At 36.3% G+C, this 25,673-nt stretch overlaps 2 protein-coding genes across 2 annotated transcripts; both read right to left on the reverse strand.

Annotated features, from left to right (window-relative positions):
- Positions 1-15,661: 15,661 nt before the first annotated feature.
- On the reverse strand, positions 15,662-18,992 carry LOC145138118 (Calcineurin-like metallo-phosphoesterase superfamily protein). The gene is made up of 4 exons (XM_079072260.1): positions 18,530-18,992; positions 17,698-17,939; positions 15,978-17,510; positions 15,662-15,878 (listed from the first exon to the last, which is right to left on the reverse strand). Exons 1-4 carry the CDS (start codon positions 18,786-18,788, stop codon positions 15,744-15,746), a joined length of 2,169 nt encoding a protein of 722 aa, XP_078928386.1. The 5' UTR covers positions 18,789-18,992; the 3' UTR covers positions 15,662-15,743.
- A 3,456-nt stretch (positions 18,993-22,448) lies between these two features.
- Positions 22,449-24,102, reverse strand: MTACP2 (mitochondrial acyl carrier protein 2). The gene is made up of 2 exons (XM_079073775.1): positions 23,796-24,102; positions 22,449-22,808 (listed from the first exon to the last, which is right to left on the reverse strand). Exons 1-2 carry the CDS (start codon positions 24,000-24,002, stop codon positions 22,632-22,634), a joined length of 384 nt encoding a protein of 127 aa, XP_078929901.1. The 5' UTR covers positions 24,003-24,102; the 3' UTR covers positions 22,449-22,631.
- Positions 24,103-25,673: the final 1,571 nt, after the last annotated feature.

Consider the following 25,673-nt stretch of genomic DNA (forward strand, 5'->3'; position numbering starts at 1 on the left):
GAAGTGGTACGATTGAGCTTGGTGTCAGCATACACAAGAAATCAAGTTGGACTTAATTTTTGAGCGAGAATGATGATGAGGTGACACGGACTCGAGCTATGGAAGATTGAAGGAGCATTGGACCGATCATTGGAGGCTTTGGAATGACACAATTGGGCTCTCAAGAGTTATGCATGTGGGTTGAAGTGTGAATGAGAAGATTGGGCTAGATTGTATTTTAAATGGCCCAAGTCCCACAATCAGCGAGACCCACGCGGTCCGCGTGGACCCATACACGGTCCGCGTGAATTGTGCTAAATTGATCCTGGGTTTTGACTTGTTGACTCTACTTGTGGAAAGTTGGTGGGTAGCTCTTGTGCAACTTTTTGAATCCGGAAATGAGCCTTATTTGCTGGAGTTTTGGGGCATTTTTTATTATCACTTCTTGAAGAAAACCTCTCATTTGGCTCTCAAGAACATTGGAGAAGAAGTTGAAGAATTGAAGATTGGTGTTATTTTCTTTCCATCTTGCAACTAGAACAATGTTTGGTACCACTAAACTTTCTTATATTTCCTTTATTTTGGCCATGCTTGGCTAGATTTTCACTTGGTTGATTAGGGTTTAATCCCATGGATGATTGGTTGTTTTGAAGACTATTATTACCTTGTGTTTGAAGTTTATGGAAATGTTCTCTAGTTAAACTTCTTGTTATGTTTGTTTATCTTTGATCATGAGCTTGGATGAGTGAACATATATTTTTGTTGATCAATTTCTTGGTTAAGTAATGGACTTTGAGGTTGGTAAGCAACAAATGGTTTATATTTTTGTTTTCATTTCATTTAAACCATGGGAATGTTTCCTCCATAATGATAATGTAAGCATTTGATTATCTTATGGATTTGGTGACTCTTAGAACTCAAAGCTAATTGATTTTCACAAGATTATATGCTTCATTGATTTTGTGACTTTAATTAAGGGGGTGTGTTAGAGCTTCTCTAATCATTTTAATATCTAAAAAGAGTTGAGGTAATTTGTGCTTATGAATTGCTATAGCCAAGTTAAATCAATTCACAAGTGTTATTATATTTAGTCTAATGATAAGTCAACCATGTCATCCATGTGGTATATCCCAAAATCAACCAATTTTACTTCATTGAATTCAATCAAAACTTTTACTTGTTTACTTGTCATATTTACATTCTAGCTAGTTTTAATTTTGTCAAACAATCAAAAAGAATTAAACCCCCCTGTTTTACTTTTACTTTTGTTTTACAAGTACTTGAACGAGTGATTTACATAGAGATTTAAATTGAGCCAATCTCCGTGGATACGATCCCTTTACCACTGTACACTATTTTAGTGTGTAATATTTATGGTATTTATTTTGTTGGCCTCGACAACCACCACTAACACATGAAACCATCTACACTAGTCTACCTGTCTAATAGTCCACTACCGCATACAGGGTCTCATATAGTACATTATGCCACTAGTAAATCACCAATGAATGCATAGCTATATATAATCATAAGTGAGATAGACAGTCAATATAGGTGATCCCAATCTAAAGCCACAACCAAACAAGGAACATGCATGTAACATCTAGTTTCGAGAAGCTTCTTATTCGAGTGTTTATAGACATTAATGGATCAAGTTAGGGTCCCGGACTTCAAGGGTATAATGGTAAAAGTGATGCTTCATACCTTTTATTGAATTTAGGATTTAAGTTCAGATGATTTTAAGTTGAAGGAGATTACATGATATTGTAGGGTTTCTCATTACCTTTTCGAGCATATAAAGAACGCCGAAAACGGATTAGGGACGCGAAAGTTGTGACGGTTAGAAGTTATGAAAATTTTGGGTTAACCCGAGTATGTTGGGCGTACAAGGCGTACGTTGGGCGTACTAGGTAGGATTGATCGCGGAGGACAACCTGGTATGTTGGGAGTACCAGGAGTACACTGGACGTATGCGAACCAGACTCAAACCCTAATTTTGGGTCTTGGACCCTATTTAAAGGCCTTAACCTATTTCCAACTCTCCTTACTTTCAGCCTCCACCCTCTTAAGTTGTTTCCTCGAAACCCTAGCTCCATTTGAAAGATTATTGAACCTCTGAGTGATTTTGCTAGGTTTTTGGTGAATTTGGAAGAAGAATAACTCATTGGAGAAGTGTTGGTTGTCTTGGAGCTTCTAGATCCAAGCCTTGTTCACCTTGATCTATCTTTCGGAGGTATAAAGATTCAAACTTTATGGTTATTTGATGTAGATATAGCCTTAGGTCATGATATGAGCATGTTTTGGTCCCATGGTTTGGATCTTGTGAGTAGAAGTTACTCCAGAACCTTTGAGCCTATTTTTAGTCATTTTTGAGGTCATTAAGCTATAAAAATCTGATCTTGATGAGTATAATCCTTCCATGCATGATATGGTGGTTTTTTGATGTAGTTAGAGATTTAGGGATTTGGTTTGGACACCATTAAGCCATGCAAAGTCATAAAGTCGGAAAATTTATGGATTAGGACGTTTCATATTAATCAAATCTGGAAGTTATACATGTTGTCTTAAGGAATTAAGAGGTTTGGAGTTGATTTTGGGCTTCAGCATCGTACGTTGGGCGTACCAGGTTGGTACGTTGGGTGTACGCACCTGAATAGCTCTTGGTCCAATTTTGGGCCTTGAGTCATTTTAGGTTTGGGCCTTACTTTTTTGGGCTAAGTATAGGAAGGGTAAAATAGTCTTTTACCCATTGGTACGATTGAATATGAATCGGACCTTGGATTATGGGAAATTATCTTAATTATTGATTAAGGATAATTTGGATGTGTTCAGTGTGAGGAGCCCGATAGCAGCAACGCATGTGATTCGGTTATCTCTAGATTGAGGTGAGTCTCATCATTGTACCCGTAAGTCGAAGGCACTAATGTTGGCCCACTAGGATATGTTATATGCTAGCTATCTTTGTGACTCTTGCATTGTATGTTGGGCTAGGCCCATGGTATGACAGGCTTGGCCCATTTATATGTTGGGTTGGGCCCATTGGTTAGGAAGGGTTAGGCCCATTATTATGGGTTGGGCCCAATGTGAGGGATAGGCCCAAGGATATGTATGGTATGTGGTATTTTGGGGAACTCGCTAAGCTTTGTGCTTACCGTTTTATGGTTGTGGTTTTAGGTACCTCCAGTTCGAAAGGGAAGGGTCCGGCTTGATCGCAGTGCATCCACCCATGTTTCTGCACTTTATGATTCTGGGATTGTATTATGATAACTATTTTTACTCTGACATATACTTTTGAATGGTTGATAAGAGTAAATGGTGTTTATGTGTTGAAATAAAAATGAAATGTTTACATTATAATTTTTGGGATGTTACAAGTTGGTATCAGAGCCTTGGTTTGAGGGATTTGGGCATACTCTCGGGTGTGACTGAACTCAAACTAAGGAATTGATAATATTTTGAAAGAAAACAAATTCTAAAAAGATTTTTATAAAGAAAAAGGGATGTGATGCGTGCAATCAATCGAGCTCAAGTAAGTGAATCCCAGAATACCCATACATGTTGATATGTTATATGATATGAATGCTTGCATGCTTGGATAGGGCTAAGGATCTACTCAGGAATGTATGATAGAATGCTAGGAGAGATTCCTTTATATGCCTGATTGTTCGAGCTTCTAGAATTACATGATAGTATGGATTTCAGATGTTTGATAGAATGACCTGATTAGGTGATGCACTGGTTAGATTTTCCCCATGCCCGAATGTTGCTTGCTTTGAGCTTTGTGGAACTCGTATTGGTATGAGTTAATTATTTCATGAATATGTTAAGTTTCATGCTGCATAGGTTAAATAATCTTAGAGTGATTGATTTGACCCTATTGCGCAACTCTTGTTTGAGTCCAACCGTTGTAAGGTTGAGTCTGTTAGTCGAAGGATTATCTAAGTTTTTTTGCATGAAATTGTATTCATGAAATAGCTAGCTGACATTAATAAGGGATCTTCAGCAGTTGATGGCAGGGTAGGGGTGAGAGACCTAGGAGAGCCTAGGAAGTGTCCTAGTGGGTATGGATATGCTGTTTAGCGAGTACTTGGAGTACCAGTTTGAGAAGGTGACTTGGAGGATTCAGGATAATTCTTGAGGAAAGTATGGATAGGTGTGGAAGGTAGTATTAGGCTCGTACTACTTAAAGCATAGGATCCATACTCAAATCGATAAGGGTGACGGAGAATCTAAAAAGCCTATAGGATGAGGATTCTTTGGGTATGTTCTGATCATTTGTATGATTTCTTTTTAGAATGGTGATGATCACACGTAAATGAGGTTTAGGTTCGGGTTCTGATTCAGGATCAGGTGCAGGTGCTGAACCGATTGAAGAGCAGATGTAGGAGTTCATCTCGTCGGAGATCACCCGCAATATTTTGGAGCAGACTACTATGATTTTTGGTTCGATCAAGGGGGATTATGGATGAGCGTCTGGGCACGTTCCGCAGTGAGATTTTGGCTATTGTGGTGGCTCGCACTCTTTCTTTCCGTGAGTTTCTTGCTTGTAGAGCTCCCGAGTTCTTTGGGGAGAAGGACCCCATTGCTAGTAGGAGGTGATTAGCGGATATGGTGAACGCTTTGCAGACGAGCTTTTTCCCTGATGGGTCGAAGGTCATATTTGCTTCCTGTCTTCTGAAAGACAGAGCTCGTGACTGATAGGAGGATGTGGATTTCACTGTGAGAGGCGAGGCCATGGAGACGATGACTTTGGATGATTTTGTGACTCGATTTAGGGCGGAGTTTACACCAACTATCGAGGTGCAGTAGTTGGCGAGGGAGTTTCAGGACCTTCGCCAGACGACTGAGACTGTCGCGGAGATCACCGCCAAGTTTAGGGAGAGGGCTCTTTTGGTTCCACAGTATGCCGCAAACGAGGAGATAAAGAAGACTCGATACCATGATATGTTGCGAGATGACATTAAAGAGTTCGTTAGTTTACAACTTGTCGGACTTTGGAGGACAAGATAGCTAGAGACCAAGAGCGGGAGATTGATTTGGAGCACCTTGGAAAGAGGAAGCCAGAGCAGATTTAGACCACAGTAGGCCAGGTGAAGAGGCCTGAGACTCAGGATTTATGATTGGGAGGCCATCAGGGTCGCGACCGTTGTGCCAAGTGTGGGAGGACCCACAAGGGTAACTTTCGTGAGAGGGGTAGGGGTTATTTCAGTTGTGGTCAGACTCATCATTTCAGTAGGGATTGTCCTCAAGGCTCGACTTCGATGTGTTTTCACTACAACCAGGCGGGCCATAAGAATGTCGATTGTCTGAGGTTGATGGGTGGAGCAGTGAATGCACCTGCTCTAATTACTTTGAGGATTACTGATGGTTGTAAGGTCAGGAGAGAGGCACCAACAGTGAGGATCCGAGCATTGCAGCTCCAGGCAGGGGAAGCCAAAGTTCCAGTAGATGTTATCGCAGGTATGTTATCTGTTGTTCTCCTCGTGCCTTATTGTTTGTATTTATGTGCTTTTAAATCATGTGTTTGTATGTGTAATACATTATCATCGGTTTAGTTTCTCTATAATTTCCTGGTTAGTAGTGTCAAGTGTCGTTATATGCCATTTTGCATGCTGGGAGTTATGAGTTTGAAACGACCCGAAAATTTCAACAAATTTTAAACTTTTCAAAACGATCCTTTTACTAATAAAATGTTTACAAAAATAGTGTTCTCAAAAATTAATTGAAAATCAGAGTTTCCCAAGATCCAATCTGTTGTAAAACCAAGGATGTGTACGGTCACGCCTTCGCCTTGCCAAAATCATCAGAAGCACCTGAAACAATAAACTAAAACTGTAAGCATAAAGCTTAGTGAGTTTCCCCCAAAATACCACCACACAATAGATAACATATACCAACAAACAAACAACATGCATATAGAGTCTACAGTATGACTGGATTGCCCTCACCGGGCCTGCAGTCTATCTGGCCCACCCTCAGAACCTTCAGCATGTCTGGTCCGCCCACCCAGGCCTTCAGCCTGTCTGGACCGTTCTCTGGGCCTTCGGCCTAACTGATATGCCCTAATGGGTCTGCAGTCTATCCGGTCCACCCTGGGTCTGTTGGCCTTCAGCACAAAGCAGAACCGCCTCAACCCAACCAAACACAATATGTCGACATATAAACAATCATGATCAAGTAGGCACATAATACAGGCAACAACAATCATACTACTCACTACTGCCTACTAATCCTCTCACCACATACAGTCCCGCTACCAGCTAACCCCATGGAATATGTAACCATAATTAACCAGAGGTGAGATAGCCACCCTAACAGATAGTCCTACTCTAGAGCCACAACCAAACAAGGAACAAGTAAGAGAGCCTAGACCAAGAGTTCTCAGGCTATCCTACGTAACCACTGACAGTCCCTAAGAGTACTCCATAGATGATAACCAGCAAGCATAGATAACATACAGTTCTACAGGTTACTACCACAAAGCAACAAACTCCATACCAGGAGACAGATCTAACTGATCACTACAACATATTAGCATACTCAATACCAGAACACAGATCTAGCAGATCACTACAACATAAAATCATACTCAATACCAGAACATAGATCTAATAGATCACTACAGCATAACAACATACTCAATATCAATAATCTAAGGAATGCATAACCGTATATACTCAGAGGTGAGATAGTCACCCAGACAGGTGATCCTACTCAAAAACCACAACCAAACAAGGAACAGGTAAGAGAGCTTATATCAAGAGTCCTCAGTCTATCCTACATGACTATATACAGTCCCTAGAGCATCCCTCTACTAGAAGATAATCAATACTAGTGGACCGGCATTGGAGGCTTCGACCCATGGGTACAGTGAGGCGAAACTCACCTCGATGTGCGCGCAGAAACCGCTGTAGCAATGAAGGGTTCTACCAGCTTCAACTCACTTCCAAACACCTACAGGAAGATACTTGAGTCAATACCGGATCATAGGTCATAATCACCTGCAACAGTGACCACCTCACATGAAATGACGATTATGGTTTCACATGAAATTACGATTAGGGTTTCACATGAAATGACGATTAGGGTTTCTCATGAAATGACGATTAGGGTTAAGTAAGAACACTTAACCCATTAAGGACTTAATCATTTAAGGGTATGATTGATTAAGGTTTGACTTAGTCGTTTTCGGGTGAAATAATAATCTGGTCAACAGCCCAAATACGCGCCCGATTATTGCCCAAAATAAAGCTCCTCGATTCTAGGGTTTTTACATAAAATGATAACTAGGGTTAGTGTTCCTCACTTAACCCATTAAGGACTTAATCCATTAAGTCCAATATTGCATCGAGTTAATTGTAGGGAATTATTAAGTTATTATTTTAGGTTCAATTAATAGTTTTAACGCGGGTCCCGACCAACTCTAAAATTAGGGTTTTCTAAACCCTAATTAGGGTTTTCTAAACCCTAATTAGGGTTTCCAACCCCTAAAGTTAAATGATTATCTAATTAAATAAATATATAATTAATAAATTGGGCACCACCCACTGCCACCTCGGGCAGTGGTAGTCGACGACGGTCCATGGCGGCAGGAGGCGGCAGCCACCCGCACATGGCGACAGTTTGAGTAATAGATCCAACAATCCAACACACATACAATGTATTACAACACACGCACACACACTAGCACCAAAAGAAAAAGAAAAGACCCAACACAACCACCAAAAATGGTGGTCGGCGGCAGCAGGAGGTGGCAGCCACCATGGTTGGTTGCCAAGGCGGTTCTTCACGTTTTCCGGCGACTCAAAACACCCATACACCCATACAATATTAACAAGTTCTGCAAAGCACATACACATGCGAGACCTACAGTTAAACTGACACAACTACCCATAACCGGAGCCCTAACGGTGGCAGAAAAACGACCGGAGCAGCGAACCGAGTAGTGGTCGTCGAAAATGACGTCGTTGACGGCTGCATGGGCGGCGACGGACGTCGATCGGAGCTGAAATGGCGTAGAAAAGAAAACAGGAAGGAAAAGTGGCGGTTGCAGTGTCGTCCTCGTCTTCGCCGGTGACAAGAGCACCGGTGGTCCAAGCTACAACAAGGGAGAAGGCGGCGGCAACGGAACAACAACATCGACGAATACGACTAGCTCCTCCGGTCTTCGACTGATACGGTGTCGTCAGCGGCAACAACGGTTGCATCTCCCACGATCCTCGCTCTCCCGGTCTTCCCGATTAACACGACATCGGTTCATGGCTCTTCGTATTCAACAGTAGCGGAAATGACGACGGCTTGGCTTGGTGGTTCACGACGGCAACAACGGAGGTAGTGGCGGTTGGAGGCATAAGGGTGGCGGATGGAACACTTTAGGGTTAGGGTTTTCTGTTGAGTGAAAGGCAAGAGGAGGGGTGACGGGTTTAAGTCCTCGTCCCCATCTTCACACTTCATTCCATTCGACACTTCTAGTCCCTCCTTCCCAAATCGTTTTCAAATTAAACCCTTATTTACTCTATAACCCCTGCTTCCAAAAATCCTCTCAATTCAAGTCCATATGTTACAATTTAACCCTCAATGTCCAGAAAATATAATTTTTAACACCCCCAGGTGTACACCCCGCTAATTTAATACGACTTTAGTGGTTAAAATAAAAATATAAAAATACATATCAGGGTTTTAGAGTTCATTATTTATTTGTTTATTTTTATTTATTTATCATTATTATTATCTTTATTTATTTATTTACTTATTTTATTTTATTTATTTTATTTTTAAACGGAATGTTACAGAGTTGCAGTCATCTTGTTGAGCCGGATTTAGATTTTCGAGTATTTTGTTGTGGCCCTCGGTGGAAGAAAATTAGGGGTACTGCTTGGAAGATCAGTAGTCAGATTAGTGTGTTAGTTCAATAATGGGGTAGAGGAAGTTGTAATGCAAGTTCGTTTGACTATTGGAATTCAAGATAGATGTGGGGTGTAAGGGATTGATGAGGATTCGAGTGCAAGAGAGTTGCCACGGGGTCGATATTCTCAGGACGTGAAGGTGGTCCTCGTATCAGAAGCTTTAAGGGAAAGATCTCATGGAATTTGGTTGTCCCCTCTTGGGATAACAAATTCAGAATTTAGAAGTACTTTCATCGCTCGGTATAAATGTCAGTTGTTTATTAAGGGACTCTTGGGTCTGAATGCTACCGTTGTTAGGGAAAGAGCGGTAGCAAGTGGATAATGATGTCGGGCGTGTGGTTTTGTTCAGACGTTAGAATTGTCAAAAGAATTTCAAAAATTGTATTGGTTGAAGATGATTATAATACATAAATCCTTCGGTAAATGGGTTGTTGGGTTGGTGATCCATCAATTCCGATAAAGGGGTTCATTATTCGTTGTCTTTAGTAAGGTTGGCAAGGTGTGGTTAAATCCAAGCGAGGGAGAACCGTTAGGATTATCGAGAATAATTCCAGGTGCGAAACAAGGAGGAATTTCATACCTTAAGCAAGTGGAGGGCCAATTCTAATTGTGGTGGCGATTGAGATTGCACAAGGAATGAGAATTCAGGTTATCTTTCCCGAATATGTGAAGCATCAGTTGTAACACCCTGATTCCAAGTCAAATCCTAAAATCTGAAGATGTGTTTCAAGTATTATTTTATTTCAATATATATATATATATATATATATATATATATATATATATAAGGAGCTTAGTGAAAAAGTGTGTAATTGGCATTATAATTGGTTTGGAGGTCTAAAGAGTGCTTTCGGGATTCGTAGTGGAAAGAATATTTGAACGTATGACTAAAGGATAAGCAATTGGGCTCGTTTTGTAGTTTTTGGACTTATATTGAAATTATTTCGTAGAGGAGAGACTAATTGGGTAAATTTGGATATAATTTGAGAGGAAAAGAAGAGGAAGGGCTAAATAGGTCATAATTGAGATTTTGGGGTTAAAAAGGTAATTTCTAGATTTAAATTGAAAAAGATCTTGAAGAGAGGGGCTGAATGGTAACTATTGGATTAAAGTTGAAAATATTTTATGGGGGCAGGGGCTAAAGGGTAAGTTTTGGGTTTAATTGAAAAGTTTTGGTGGAGGAGGGGCTGAACTCGAATAATATGGAAGAAGTTTGAAAGGGGTACAGGTGAATTGTGTGCAGCCTCCATATTTAACAGTGCAAACCCTAACCCTAAGATGCAACAGCCGCCACACCATGCGAACCCTCTCCAGCCGCCACCGCCGGTCTCGGGTCCGACTGTCATTCCTCCACTTGCAACCTCATCGGCGGACGCCACCCAACAACCCCTGCTGCCGATGACGTTGTGTGCAATCGGAGGAGCCGATGAAAAACCGAAGATTGAAGTGGAGGATGTCGTGGCGCGGGCCAGGAGCGATCAGGAAGCTCTCGATATGCCAACATCACCTCATTTCTTCGTTCCTCCCTACGAGTTTGACGTCAGGATCATTGGTGTTACCGGCAATGGCTTTTGGTCGCCACCTCAAATCGTTCCAGCGCCACCTGCTGCCTAGCCGATGGATTGGAGCGGTGGTCTTGCGTCGGGTATGGATATATGTTGCTGATTGAGCCCGAGTTGTCGTATGCGAGTGTTGTTGGGCGGAAATCGAGGAAAAGGAACCACTATGGCCACCAACCATGGTGCCCGCCGTCTGCTGCCACCTTCCTGTCGCAACCAACCACCGTGGAAGGTGGATGTGTGCGTGTGTTGCTATGTGTTTAGGTGTGTGTTGGCGTATTGTGTTGTATGTGTGTTTTGTCTAGCCAGAAAACCAAGAAAGCCACCGCCACCACCGTGAGGTGGTGGCTGCCGCCATGTACCACCGCTGGCCACCACTAGGGTGGCTGTGTGTGTGTGTGTGTGTTTATTTTTGGATTAAAGCATTGTAATTGTAAATAGCAAAAGAATAATGAAAAGAAACTCAAAACCACCACCGTAAGGTGGTGGCCGTCGCCGTGGGCCGCCGTTGACCACCACTACCCGATGTGGTAGTGGGTGGTGCCCGACTAGCAAAACCCTAATTAACCTAAGGAAACCCTAATGGGCTTAAGGATTTAGTTTTGGGCCTATTGGGCTATGATTGGGTGGGAAACCCTAATTAGGGTTTAGAAAACCCTAATTTTGGATATATGGGCCTTGGACTTATTGGGACCCACATTTGGGCCATTGGAATGAAATTGTGAATTACACCCAATCACACCATATGATTTATCTAGTAGTGTGATGGACTTAATGGATTAAGTACGTAATGGGTTAAGTGAGAAACACTTAACCCTAGTTGTCATTTTATGTGAAACCCTAATTTCACTTGGGCCTTGAATTGGGATTTTCTATTGGGTTTTAGTAAATAGGCCAATAATGGGCCATCCAAGAATGATCATATGGACTAGAATATTTAGATGGGCTTTAGGGTAAGGCCCATATGAGGGTTTGTGCCCAATTTGGAAAATTAGGCCATAGTTTGGGCCTTGATGGTTATATGATATTGGGCCATTAGAATGCCAAATGTTTGGACTGGACTAAATGGTTGGGCCTTAAGGCAATACCATGTAGAGGTTTGGGCCCAATTTGGAAAATTGGGCCATAGTTGGGCCTTGGTTCATTATTGGACTTTTGGGCCTTTGGATTGGGCCTTGAGCTTGAGTAAAGCTAAGTTAGGGATAAAGTAGTCTTTTACCCCAAGCATGGACTTATGGATATGTGTTGGGGACCCAATTATTAAATGGATATTATTTTGATGTTGATAGATTCAGGAATTTGTCATCCAGCAGCTAGGGTTTTGTCAGCGGGACTTCAGCAGTGTGAGGTGAGTCTTCTCCTATAGGAACGAGTCTAAGGCACCAACGTCGGCCCGTTTATGTGTGATAGTATATGTCGGGGTTAGCCCGATGTAGATGGTATGTTTTCGGACTTCGGTCCGATGCCGGGGCAAGCCCGAGGAATGTTAGTATGCTTGATGTCTTTGTGATTCTTGCATGTGTTTGTCTATGTGTTCCGGACTTCGGTCCAATGTCGGGGCGAGCCCGAGGAATGTTTAGCTTATATGTTATGTGTTATGTGTTCCGGACTTCGGTCCGATGCCGGGGCAAGCCCGGGGGATGTTTAGCTTTTATGTGATTATGTTATGCTTGTTGATATGCTATATATATTGGACTTTGGTCCGATGCCGGGCGGGGACCGATGCAGTGGGCTAGGCCCAAGTTATGTCGGACTTCGGTCTGATGCCGGGCGGGGCCCGATGCGGTGGGCAAGGCCCAAGTTTTGCCAGACTTCGGTCCGATGTCGGGCGGGGCCCGATGCAGTGGGCTAGGCCCAGTATGTGATTTTGTGTGTAGTATGTGGTAGCTTGGGGAGACTCACTAAGCTTCGTGCTTATAGTTTTCAGTTTTGGTTTCAGGTACTTCGGTTTCAAAGGAGGAGCTCGGGATGATTGCAGTGCACACACCATTTGTTCAGCCTTGGATGTTTTCACTCTGATATTTTGACACATGATTTTGATACGTCTGCCACCGACCGAGCTCCTACGTGGCATGTCATTGATTGAAGCTTCAACTTGTGTAAAATTTTTGCTGAAAAGGTGTTCCAGTCGTTCTCTATCGTCCCTCTCTGTTAACTCCTTCCAAACTTCAAGTTCTTCGGCCTCACAAACAGGTATATCAAGTTTTGTTTTTTATTATGATTTTAGATTAGATAATGGATTTTGTTCTTGATTTGGACTTTTTAACGATTTCCCGATTTTAAATTTTGGGTTTTGTTATGATTTTGATTTGCATCTGGGGATTCGTTTTGTTCCGATTTTGATTCCGATTTTTGCATCCGCGAATTCGTTTTCTTCCATATATGTTGCACATACTTTGTTTTTTGCATCTAGGTTTCTTTGATTTGGATAGTATTCATTTTTTCCATCTGTATTCTTTGACCTCTAAAGGAAAAAATAAGAATCAAGCTTCATTTTACAATATGAATCGTTGAATGCTTTGATTTTTATTTTGCAGATTAAGTAAAGAATTTGGTATCCGATTTGTGTTCTCGTTCAAGAACCCATATTAACGATTGGTTTATGATTTGCGATTTCTGGAACTACTGACTGGAGACCGATGTTACAGGTTTGTTTCATCTGACCTGGAGACGGATTTTTGGGTGGGTGTTTATTTCTAGTTTCCGGTTATGATTGCCGATTTTGAGGAAGTGTTAGACGAGGTCATTACTAGAGGAAGGGTTGAGATTAGGTGGTGTGGGTTGTAGAGCACAATGGATTCCATGAACTCCATTTGGTGAACCTGTCATGTCGATCTCCATCTGATTACTTTCTTTGTGTTGTGTGTGATTGTTCTCTATTTCATGTCCTGCAACATCAATCTAGATTTTGTTGGTGGTGGTGAAGGGTGATGGTGGTGGTGGTGGTGGGAGGTCGGTTAGAGGAAGATGAATGGTGGTGGTTGTGATTCCAAAAGAATAAAGACAAAATGATAATTAATGACACATCGAAATATTTGATTTTTTAAATTTTAAAATATTCAAAAAAAGCCACCTAAGCAAACCGGTGAAACCGTCTAATTTTGTGAAAATGGTGTAATTAGAAAGTAAAAATGAAGTTTAGTGGTCTAATGTACAAAAAAAAACAATAAAAAAAATAAATAAATAAAAAAATAAAAAACTTTAGTGATCAAATTAGACAATTGTCAAAACTTTGATGTGCTAGACTCTCATTTTCACATACAAATAAATAAAGATTGTAAAAGTAATATTTCATATATTTTCACCATTGTACTATCATAATCTTTCACATTTTTATTTTTCGACATATTTGTGTATTGTATTATTATATTTTTTTTCTTATGTTTTACCAATATAATTTGATTTTCTAAGTTGTCAATCCGTGTAATACACGGATCTGTAACATAGTATTTTAATAAACAAACACTTATTCTTTTCACAATGGATTCATTGCAAAACCACTTTATATAAGGAAATTATTTTTTGAATGGTCTTCACCACAAAAATATTTAAAAGAAATTGACAAAATTTATATAGGGCGTGTTCGGCATGGAGCGTTTAGAAGCGTTTGAGAGCTTCTAGCTTCTAGCATTTGACAAAACGCTCCGTTTTGAACAGAAAGCTTTGTTTGGCACTACAAGCTTCTAACGTTTAGTTTAAACAAAACGTTCCAAATCCAAAAGCTACTTCATGTAGCGTTTAACAAAACGCTACAAGCTACAAGCTACCCGCTAGTTTTGCCGAAAACGCGCATAATGCTAGAAGACATGTCATTTATTGTGATTATTTGTGAAATTATAATATATCACGCAATATATGATTTTCATTAAAAAAAAATTCTTTTATGTTTCTTTGTGGTAAGGACTATTTAAACTTTAAAGGCCACTTCCTAGCATAAAATGGTTTTGCAACCGGCCTATTGCGAAATACATGGTTATTTATTTATTTATTTGCTATTTTGTTAAAAATACTCCACCTATTTTGGTTAATTTTCTGTGAGTGAGAGTTCAGCTTTAGATATTAGTCACCAGAGACTCATGTATTACATGAATTAATTTTAAAAAAAAGTTAAATATAAATGTCAAAATATTTAAGAACTTTGAATTTATAAGAAAATAAGAAAAATAATGAATTATTATAATGAAAATGTTTTTTTTATCTTTTAAATTTAAACAAACAATTTAAATAAATAAAAGAAACTAACGGGCTTTAATTTTGAGAATTTTGAAATTAAAAGGTAAATTCATTAATAAAATTGATATCAATTTATTACTACATTTATTACAATTATTACATTAAAATATTATGTAAAATTTGATAAAATAGAAAAACTTATAAAATGTAATGTGGAAAAAAATTAATTCAAAATAATCACAAAATGACATTTGTCAAATTGAATGAGAATGTGACAAAAGAGCAAAAAAAACCTTCATTTATTAGAGATGATTTATAATAATGTTTACCTTAGAATATATTTGAGAGAATGACAACAAATATTAGAAAGTCAAAGAAAAACAGTAAACCCAAATGTAAGAAGCCAGGACTTAATAAGATACACGTCATCTCTATAACTGGTTATTAAGTCATTCTTTTCTTCATTACACAATACAAACATTTATATATATCTACCTCTTCTAATAAATGAAACCTAAAAATGACACGTGTTAGTTTTTTAGAATGTCTCTCTGACACGTGACATTTTTCTATGATTTTTATTGTTTTCTTTTTTTGATAACAAATCAAATTCCTTTTTTGGTAACAAATCAAATTCAATTCAAATTTTGAAAATACAAAATCATATCCTAATAACATTATTATGTTTATTTTGCTTAACAAATTAATTCATAATTACTTACAATCGATAAGATCTTGGTTTTTTTGATATTTATTATTTTTTTATCTATATAAAAATTTTAGATATACCGACCGTGGTTTCCACGGGTTATAACCTAGTATATATATATATATATATATATATATATATATATATATATATATATATATATATATATATATAGTTTACCAGATTAAATCATTTTCCCACTTCTCACTTTTCACATAATGATGATCAGTTTGCTACATAAAACCAAGTATTATAATTCAAAATGTCAACATGTTAGTGTTTATTCATTCTTAACTTTTGAATAAACAAACTACTTAATAACATAGCTTTTGGTATTAAGTAAAAAAGAAACATATTCATATATAATATAGCTTACCAAATTAAGTCATATTTGTTTTCATGCTGAACCTTACAGACCTAAATCTGGTGTGTATTGTGTAGTCTTTTTGTCTTGTAGAAAACATAAGCTAATAAAATTGGGATTGAAAAACTATAAAATGGAAAATGCACCACTGGATTCATCTCATAAGCTTTCATAAGAGCCCAACAACTCTGCATCCATAAAATTTATAAAAAAAAAAGTGTAAGTTTAATAACAAGATGAAAATACATTACTATAATAAACAAATGAACTATGTAAATAACACTTACCTTAAAATGCTTCCAACAAATCGCCAAAGAGAGAATCAAAAGTATACTTCGACTCCATTTCCTCAACTTCTCTAAAACAAAACCACTTAATTTATTTCTTGAATTTAATCTTCCATAATTACCCTCATAATCATCTCTTTTCTTTCCCGAAATTGAACAAACATGATCTTGATAAATCGCCCTTTCAGCAGCCACACCCAAAATTATAAAAAAAGAAGGTAACACCACAAAATATAAATGAGGAATCACAATCACCATTACATCTGGAAACCCAATAAACTCCAATTTTTTTAAATCTTTAAAATCCACCACCCATCCTTTATATGTCATATACCCCCTCTCACCACCTTCAGTAAAAACTTGACCTAAAAGCCATGGACATAGTAAAAGGTACAACAAATACGCCAACATTGATTTCCACAAAAACTGGATGTTATGCACCTCGGTGAAAACCCATGTCAAAAGACTAAAAAGCCCTTTATTCGCCTTGTAAAAAAGATAAGTGTATTGCCTTTTCCACAAAAGGGTAATGAATTTTGGTAGAACAAGAACCATGAACATGAGAAGGTAAAAAGACCAAAAAATCGGGTAGTATAATCCCTCCCATTGACACCCCATGACAAAAAACTCCTTCCATGTCCATGAAAGATTAGCACGAAAACCGTTTAATGAAAAAGGGATCAAATTTGATGAAATTGTTAAATCATTGATGTCAATTGCTTCAATTTGTAGCCAATATCGTGTAGGATTTGGATCAATGAAAGGTTTTGAATTCCATGGGGACGTGTATATATGATCTCCATTTTCACTCATGGGTGTTTCAAGAACCATGTAAAGATCCCCATGGGTAGAATCGTAAATTTTCGCGGTAATTTTTTTTATTACATTTGAAGAAAAAACCAAAGCTTTGATGTGTGAGTGTGACGTGTCATCTAATGATTGGCATTTGTATTTGTTCAAAATGGTTGTTGATAAATATCGCGAATCTAATGGAAATGTAGGCAATATCAAGATTTCTTTAACTGCATTCTTGAAATTAATATCCATGAATGAAATATGCCCTTGATCGATTGCCATGATACGCACAGATCGGCTTTTCCTCCAATCGCCCATTTCCATTTCCCAAAATTCGTTGACTTTTTGACTTTCATTTGGGCAAATTGTGCTACTTGATTGAGTCTTTTCATGGATATTGAGTTGGAAAAGGTTGTAGGAGTTTATTTCATGGTGTCGTTTTAAATTGTTACCAAATCTTGTGTGGAGATGGCCACAAAGGTAAGCGGATATGGAATGGTTGAGGAATATGTGTTTGAGGGTATTTTTGGAATTTGTGGATGCGGAGAATGAAAGAGGGAAATGGCCAAGGGCGATTTTGGTTAATGGTTTTGCTGACGTGGCGTCATGTTGTGAGAGATGAGAGTTTAATTCGGTTAACAGTTGGTCGGTTGGATGGCCGAATACATTTGTGGGCCCGCGTAAGCCTGTGGATGTTGTGCTGTCGAATGAAACAAATAGAAGATCTCGTGGGCCCATCTGAAAAAAAAATATTTTAAATAATTATTTGATTCTGATTCTTGAAGTCGTAATAATCACTTTGAAAATGCAGAAAGAACAACTTAATAGATTAAGTCCCAAGTTTTTAACAATTTGCCCTCATATATTGAATAAGATATTGAATTATAAATGTATGATAAAATGGAGGTTGAAAAAGAAAAGTAACCTGCAGAGTAACACTATTGACAGATTGAGTTCTTCCCAATTGGCCAGTGATGCTATATTTTGAAAAATAATCATATGAATCACCTGTTGTGGGAACACCAAAATTATCATGATTTCCCCTAAGATCATAGAAGATGCTCTTATCAAGGCCACTCTTGTTGATAACATTTTCCATTGTATTTTGGTATTCAATCCACTCTTCTTCATTCTGCTTCATTGTCAATAGATCCTTGCTTTTACCATCTGGTAAGAATTACATGATTATGATTTAGAAAAACAGAACCCATTATCTTAGGGGATGTTTAGATGTGCTACAAAACCAATTCTGATTATGATTTCTTTTAAGGCCAAAATGATTATATTTTATGGGACAGGTTAGGAGTTGCTGCAAGAAAGCTAAATTTTAGAGCAAATGTAACATTAGGTATCTCTATCTTTAATCAAATGATTATATATTTGATTATTGAAATAAAGATGATCACTTTGAAAACACAGTTAGGTTTAGATGTGAATTCCGAAGTGATGATATGATTAGTTTTTAGTGTTTGGGTAACCTAATTGTACTTAGGTCATTGAAAGTAAAGCAAAATTACTCATGTGCTGTTATTCTATCTATTATCTCCTTGTATAATCAGAAATTTTCAAACTCAATATCCTACAAAGCAGTGATTATTATCAAATCCTGATAATTGCATAAAACGTCATCAAAATCAACTCTTCACCAAATCCGAACATATAACCAAAGAACAAAAAAGAAATTAAATTAAGTTATGTTCGGAAAATATGGCATCAGATTAATTCCAAAGATGTAGTAAAATTCAAGAAAAGAATACCAGTGAGATCGCCAGTGATGAAAACCAACGAAGGATTGATCATGGATAGAGTTGAACCCATAAATTTCTGGAACTCAGAAGCTCTCTCAGGACGATGAACACTAAAATGAAGATCAGAGAGCTGAACGATCCACACCACATCATGCTCACCCTTTACTTCTACTATCTCTCCGTTCTTTACATTGCTATTACTGTCGCTACTATTACAATTCTTACACAAGAACAAAAGGATCAATAACAAGGTAATGTTGATGCCCATTTCGTCAATTTTTTGTTGTATTATCCTCCCCGGCGGAGAAACACTCCCTTCAAGGGTTTCGTGGTGATGTTTTGGGGATTCACTTGGCCCCTAGAGCGCAATCACACAAGTCGTGCCTTTTCCTATTAGTGATGATCATGTTGTTCTGTAAAACCGATAACACATACAATCTGTTTTATATTTGGGTAAATTTTCGGTGTTTGATTCCAACTTTCGGGTTTATGTGTTTCTCAGTTAGGACTAGGGCTTTTTTTTTCTCTTAAAAAAATAATAATAAATAATTAGAAACATAAGCTTGTTTCTTATTGATAAACAATTAGACTAATTTTATTTATTATTATTTAATATTAAGGTAAAATTAGAGTATCAAAATAATGATTAATTTCACAGATAATATCTACGAAAAGGCTATCTTGGAGAAAAAACAAATAAGTTTTCAAATTAATCTGAGGATTTTGTTATCTAAGAAATGTCGAAATCTTCTGCCAAAAAAAAAAAAATGATAAATCTCATTTTTTGTCATTTTCACATGTTAAAAGTACAATATCAATTTTCTTTGCTATGAAAATAGTTTTTGAAAATAGTAACTAAGATGCATTCTCAGATTTACAATAATTAAATAATTTTACTTAATACAAAAAAATAAATAAATAAATAAATAACTTTTTTTTACTAGAACATTAAGATTTCGTATTTTGCATATAGTTTTGTAGGTCAGACATGCGGGATTATCTAGAATTTTTTTGATCATTTCCGCATGTCACAACTACAATATTAAAGGAACATAAGCTACAAATGTGACTTTTCGTCATAGGACGACTTCTATTTTTTAGGGATTTAGTACGGCCCAACTTTATGATAATTTGTGTCTAACACTTTTTGTGAATGGCTGCTGTATAACAGTTTGTATAATATTTATTTGAGTTGATTGGCTTCTCAACTTTGTGCAACAACAAACTAAAAATTCAAACGTAAAACCAATTATAGTAACATACTTAGTAAATAACATTTATATTAACATATGTGTACAAATTCGATTTTATTTTAACTTAATAATTAAAATACATACATATATTTCAAGGTACGCACGTTCTATTTATGTATTTTAATTTAATTGTCATTGTTTAGAAATACTAATTTGGAATGGTAAAAAAATGACCTTTAATAACGATCTCGCAAATGCAAGTAAAAACACTTCGCATGTAATGAATGTGAAATGGTAAAAAAACAACTTTTTCGCATGTGGAAGGTAGTGTTTGTTTTTTGTCTGCAGATCTGTGTGACTTTTTCTGTCTGCGCCGCGCAGACCACGCGCAGACATTAGTCTTCGCAGACTGTTTGTTTTTTTGAAGACTGCAGACCTAAAAATGTTTGCGCGCCCTCTTCTTGGCGCAGATGTGAATCAGAGTCTTCTAACATCTTCAGACATCTTCTAGCCTAAAAAAACATATATATATCTTTATTTTTTTTAAGTTTTTTTCTAGTTTATTTTTTTTCCAACTTTATTAATGATAAACAATTTGAAAAAAAATTACAATACTTAAAAAAAAAACGTTCGACGATACAAACATGATATTTTTGACAAATTTATAAATAAAGATTTATTACAGTAATAGTCGTTGAAGTTGTTTATATAAATATGAAAAAAATCATAATATATTCTTATATTTTTTTGCCAAATTTTGTAAAACATTATTTAATACAGTATCGTTAATTTATCGAGAAAATATTTATGGTACGTTTTTAATGGATTTAATTGAAAAAATCGAAGTTTATTTCCATTCATTTATGTATCAAATTCTTTGATCACTAGTTATAATGTTTAGTTATAACTTTGCAACCAAAGTTGTTGATTTTTATCAAATATATACGTTAATTCATACCATTTTTATTTTTATTTTTTATACAATAATACATTTGATCTAGATTCATTAATTATTTATAACAAAGTCATAAAAATATTAAAAAAATCACTTTGAAGTTTAAAAAAATCAGTTTATTTAGATTTCAGTTTATTTTAGTAGCCCGCAGATGTTAAAAAAACAAACAGTATTCTTTTTTCAGACTGCAGACGTTTGGTCCACCTCTTCTACTGCAGAGGTCTACAGATGTGGTCCGCAGACTGCAGACATTTTACCTCAGAAAAAACAAACAGCACCGAAGTTACCATTTCGTAGATGACATCTACAAATGACCTATTTTTTATTTTAAAAAACAATAAATTCTTTGGTGAGACCACTTTTCGTAGACAGCAAGCCAATTGCACATGTGAGCAGGACTATTTACTATTTGGATAAAACCGAATTGTCCAATTGGACATTTGAATTGGACTATTTGGTTTGGATAATCGAATCTTTGGATTGGTTTTCAACAAAACCTAATTATTATTTTAGGTTTTTGATTGGTTTTGGTTTATAAAATAAGAACCAAATAGTCCAAAAAAACTGAATAAATATTTATTATTTATTTATTTATAATATATATATCTATAGTTATTTATTAATTTTGTAATTTATTTTTTCAAATAGGTTCAAAACGTTTCACCCGATAAAAAAATATTAATATGCATTTTCTCTAAAAAGTTTTCTATCTATAAAATATTAATATGCATTTTCTCTAAAAAGTTTTCTATCTATAATATATCTTCTTATTAATTGTTTATAAATTTTAAATCACAACTAAATAATATGTTTTCGCTTCTTGTATAAAGTTGAGTAATATTATAATTGTATGTCGTTTTAAAATGTTTCGGTTTTTGATAACCGAATTATAAAAACCGATCCAACCGAATTGTAATTTGATCGGATCGGATCGGATTTGATTTTGGTTTGGACTATTCGGACCCATGTTTTGAAAACCGAAATCAATTTGGATTCACTTGATTGGATCGGATCAAACCGATCCATCCAAACGAACACGCGTACATGTGAGACATGCAAAATTTTTGGCTATTTATGATATATCATCCTAATTTTTGGAAATTTTTTATTTTGATTAGTCATTTTTTTTCTCATATACTAATATGCTTGGTGTATTAAAAGGAACAAAATATTAAAACAATGAAAAAGCTCTATGTGGAGCTTGTATAATTTGAAAAAACTTATTGATTAATAAAAATCTCTCTAAGAACCAAAATTGCTTTTCCATCAACTTATGTATGAGGCATGGCGACGCACCAATACTACTTGTATCATTTTATTATTGCTTATATAAATTGCATATTTACAGTTTGTTGAAAATCTATAAAGACACACCACAATCATTGAAAAACTCATGGTTAAAACTTATGATCTACAAGATATTAGAGAAACTTTGGATTAAATAAGCTTCCACGAATTTTTAAGAACTTTTTTTTTACTTGGTATAGTAAATTTTCTACAATGACTTTCAAGATGGCGCCACAACTGGTCACATAGTACACATGCATATTAGAACAAAAAACACAACAGATCCTTTGATTTTGCATATGATACAAAGATCATTGTTCAAAAACATCATTTTCAACCAAGACTAACATGTTTGGTGAGATAACTACAGAGAAAAAAATCAACTCAATGATAATATCATTAAATTCATTATCCATAGCACCAGTGTAATGAATGATAATATGATATGCAGCCACAACAGCACTTATTTAAGCAACAGAGATACACAAACATATATCTGACACAAATTAATCATTCAAGTAATACTAAAGTAATTTCCGATTAATTGGAATTATGCAAAATGGTGTAACAAATCCAGCAGATGATCTGATATCTGAACTAGAGATTTTGCATGAGAATTCAAAAAAAAAAAAACAAACAAAATAGTTGCTGATGACATCACATACTCTATCTCTCCTTATTTAGCCTGAGGATGAGATGAAATGAGTTCAACAGCATGAGTAATGGTGCTAATTTTGTCTGCATCACTGTCAGGAATCTCAAATCCAAACTCTTCTTCAAGTGCCATCACAATTTCAACTGTATCTAAACTGTCTAACCCAAGATCATTTTGGAAATGGGCAGTTGGTGTAACCTGCAAAAAAAAACATTATTGGTTCAAATTTGTAAAAGATATATGAAAAGTAAAAGCATCCCACCTTCGAGTGATGACAAGATAAGAAGCAGCTTTAAAAAATGATAAAATCAGAGGTCAAAGAAAAAGTTTAAATACAGCTAGTGATTGTACAATGTTATTATCAGTTTATCACTATGTCATCTCATCAAGTCGTAGTATCATAACATTCCTACTGGCTACTAGATGAATATTTCTAAAAAGTAGCAATAAAATAGAAAACACAAGTGAAGAGGGGAGTGGAAGGGAACAGTTGCAGCAATTTTGTTGTATGATTTGTGTTTATTTGTACAACAAGATGTTTAGTTTATTCAAACAACACTAATAAAATTGCTTGGAGAAGGTTATATAACACCCCCAACCTAAAGTAGTAGAATGGGCTCTAAAACTCATCAATTTAAAGCCATGGATTAAAGTTCATACACTTTGACCACTCATGCTTTTACTTTTCTTAAAGCTTAACAATCCATCAATCACATACCAACTATTGGTCTTAACAAGCCCACATATCTGGCAATAGATCAGTTAAACTCGAATCTATATGGCTATATATCAGGTCTAGTTATTAGAACCCCTTTAAATTCTTTCTGCAAATGTTTGTAAGGAATGAGCTACTTAACTGTAAGTTAGGAATTAATTGGACTAATACATTGACATAACAAACTCGCACTTTCTTATCTTAAGATAAGGATTACATTGCTGGTTGATCTATACACCTATCAAGAATTTTTCATTTCTACATATATTTTTTCAATTTAATATAAAACAACCCAGTAAGGATAGCAAATCTTGCAAATTTCATTTGGAATGGGTAAATCCAGGCATATAGAGATTGGTATATGGGTCCTGACAAAGTCTCGCAATCTTAATCATGATATCAATAGAAACCCTAATCTAAAAAATATTGTTTCTCGGATATACAAGCACCCATACAAGTCTTTTATTTACCTTGGAAGGATCAACTTTCTGGAAATTTTTAACGCAAGTAACCACTCGATCAGTGACCTCAGATTTGTCGAGGAAAGATCCTCTGACTTCCTCGGAGAAATGGCGCCTGAACAGCTGAATTACTCCTCCTCCAATTACTCTAGGGTTTTGAACAACGGGTGTCACATTCACACGCAGGTACTTGAGGAGTGCATTTCTCGCCGCCATGGATAAAACCTAGCTCAGCGATCAGAGAGAGAGAGAGAGAGAGAGAGAAAATGTGTGCGAGTGTGTGTAGCACCTTCTTGCTCGGTCTGGCTGTTTAGGGGTTTACGCTTATAGCTGAATGTGAAGTTCTTGAACTTCCCCTTGGATTTTGTTTATGGTCACTATCGACCCCTATACTCTTATATTGACTCTATTTAGTATAGCTCTTATGTAATAAGGCGACCAAATAAGGGAAAGTTCATCACATGGGTAGAAAAAAATGACCAAGAAAAATTCAGTTTCATTAAATTGATCAAGATTTTTGTAGTGACCTTCTCTCCCAAAGTCGTTTAGTCTCTACGGAAGGACAATTTATTTGAGGAATGACGTTTTAGGGGTATAATTGTAAAATTACATGAAAAAAAAACAAAAAAGGGAGCAGATTTGTGGATTCGACATTGGTGCTCTGCGGAGGAGATGGTGATGGAACTCAGATAATTTCACCATCACTTTCCCCTCTTTGAAACCCTATATTTTTTTAGTTAAAATCGTAGAAACATAGATTTTTAGTTATAATTTGTATATTCAATGAATGGTATGTGCGAAATAGGTTAAACCTCGTTAAATTAACAATGAAAAAGTTAGCAAAGTCGCTGGAAATTTTGTCTTTGTGAAGAACTAATCCGCAGAGGCTTCCTATATCAAAAACAGATCTGCAGAGACCTGCACCATTTCTGTAGAGACCACCTCTGAGGAAACGTCAAACGTAAATAATTGCTCAACTAGCATTTCCGTAGAGCATTCAAAATTTCGCAGAGACTGTACCAATTCCGTAGAGACTATCTATGCGGAACCATCCCTTCGGACGTTAGTTTTTGTCTTGCACGCCTATCCAATTCCTCATAGGGGCAGTTGTTCTGCAGAGACCCTCTCTGTTGAAATCGTGGTCCTTTTATGAAAGTTCAATTTCTTTGGTCATTTTTTTCGACCATATCTCGTTTTTTGGTTATTCCATGAATTTTCCCACCAAGTATTAGAGTTCCATATGGTTGTGTCTCTTTAACACTAAATAATGTCAGAGTTTCATTTGGTTGTGTCTCTTAAGCTAGGGGCCATAAACGAACTAAATGTTCGAAGAACTATTTGTGACTCGTTCACATCACGTTCTTTTATGTTCGTTTATTTAATAAAAAAATAAACACGGAAAAGATTTTTTGTTTGTTCGGCTAAACAAACAAACAAACGTGATAATTGTCTTGTTCGTTTACTTACGCTCATAAACATTTATTTATGTCTGTTTGTTAATGTTTATTTATGTTTGTTTATGGTATTATATATGTTGATCTTCCATAATGTTTAAAGATTGAGATGGCCTTTAACATAACATCATGCAATCATTTGCTATTTATCATTATTTTAATTGTTAGTATGATGTTAGTGTCAATAAATGACTTAATAATAGATGGTGAATTTATATGGGACGAGCCTAAGGCGTGGAACTTTTCAAGTTTGACTTTTTCGTGAAACTTTTTGGAGGAAAATGATATTTAGACTTTATTTTTTTTAGTTATTTTTTGGATTTTTGGCTTACATTCTATGATTCACGTATAATTGTTTTATTTATGTATGATTTATTTTCGTTTATGTTCATTTATTTTTGTTTGTTTTCGTCTATTTATATTTATTTGTTTA

Source organism: Lactuca virosa, chromosome 9 (genome assembly GCF_052849685.1).
Source record: "Lactuca virosa cultivar CGN04683 chromosome 9, Lactuca_virosa_CGN04683_v6, whole genome shotgun sequence".
Taxonomy (NCBI): domain Eukaryota; kingdom Viridiplantae; phylum Streptophyta; class Magnoliopsida; order Asterales; family Asteraceae; genus Lactuca; species Lactuca virosa.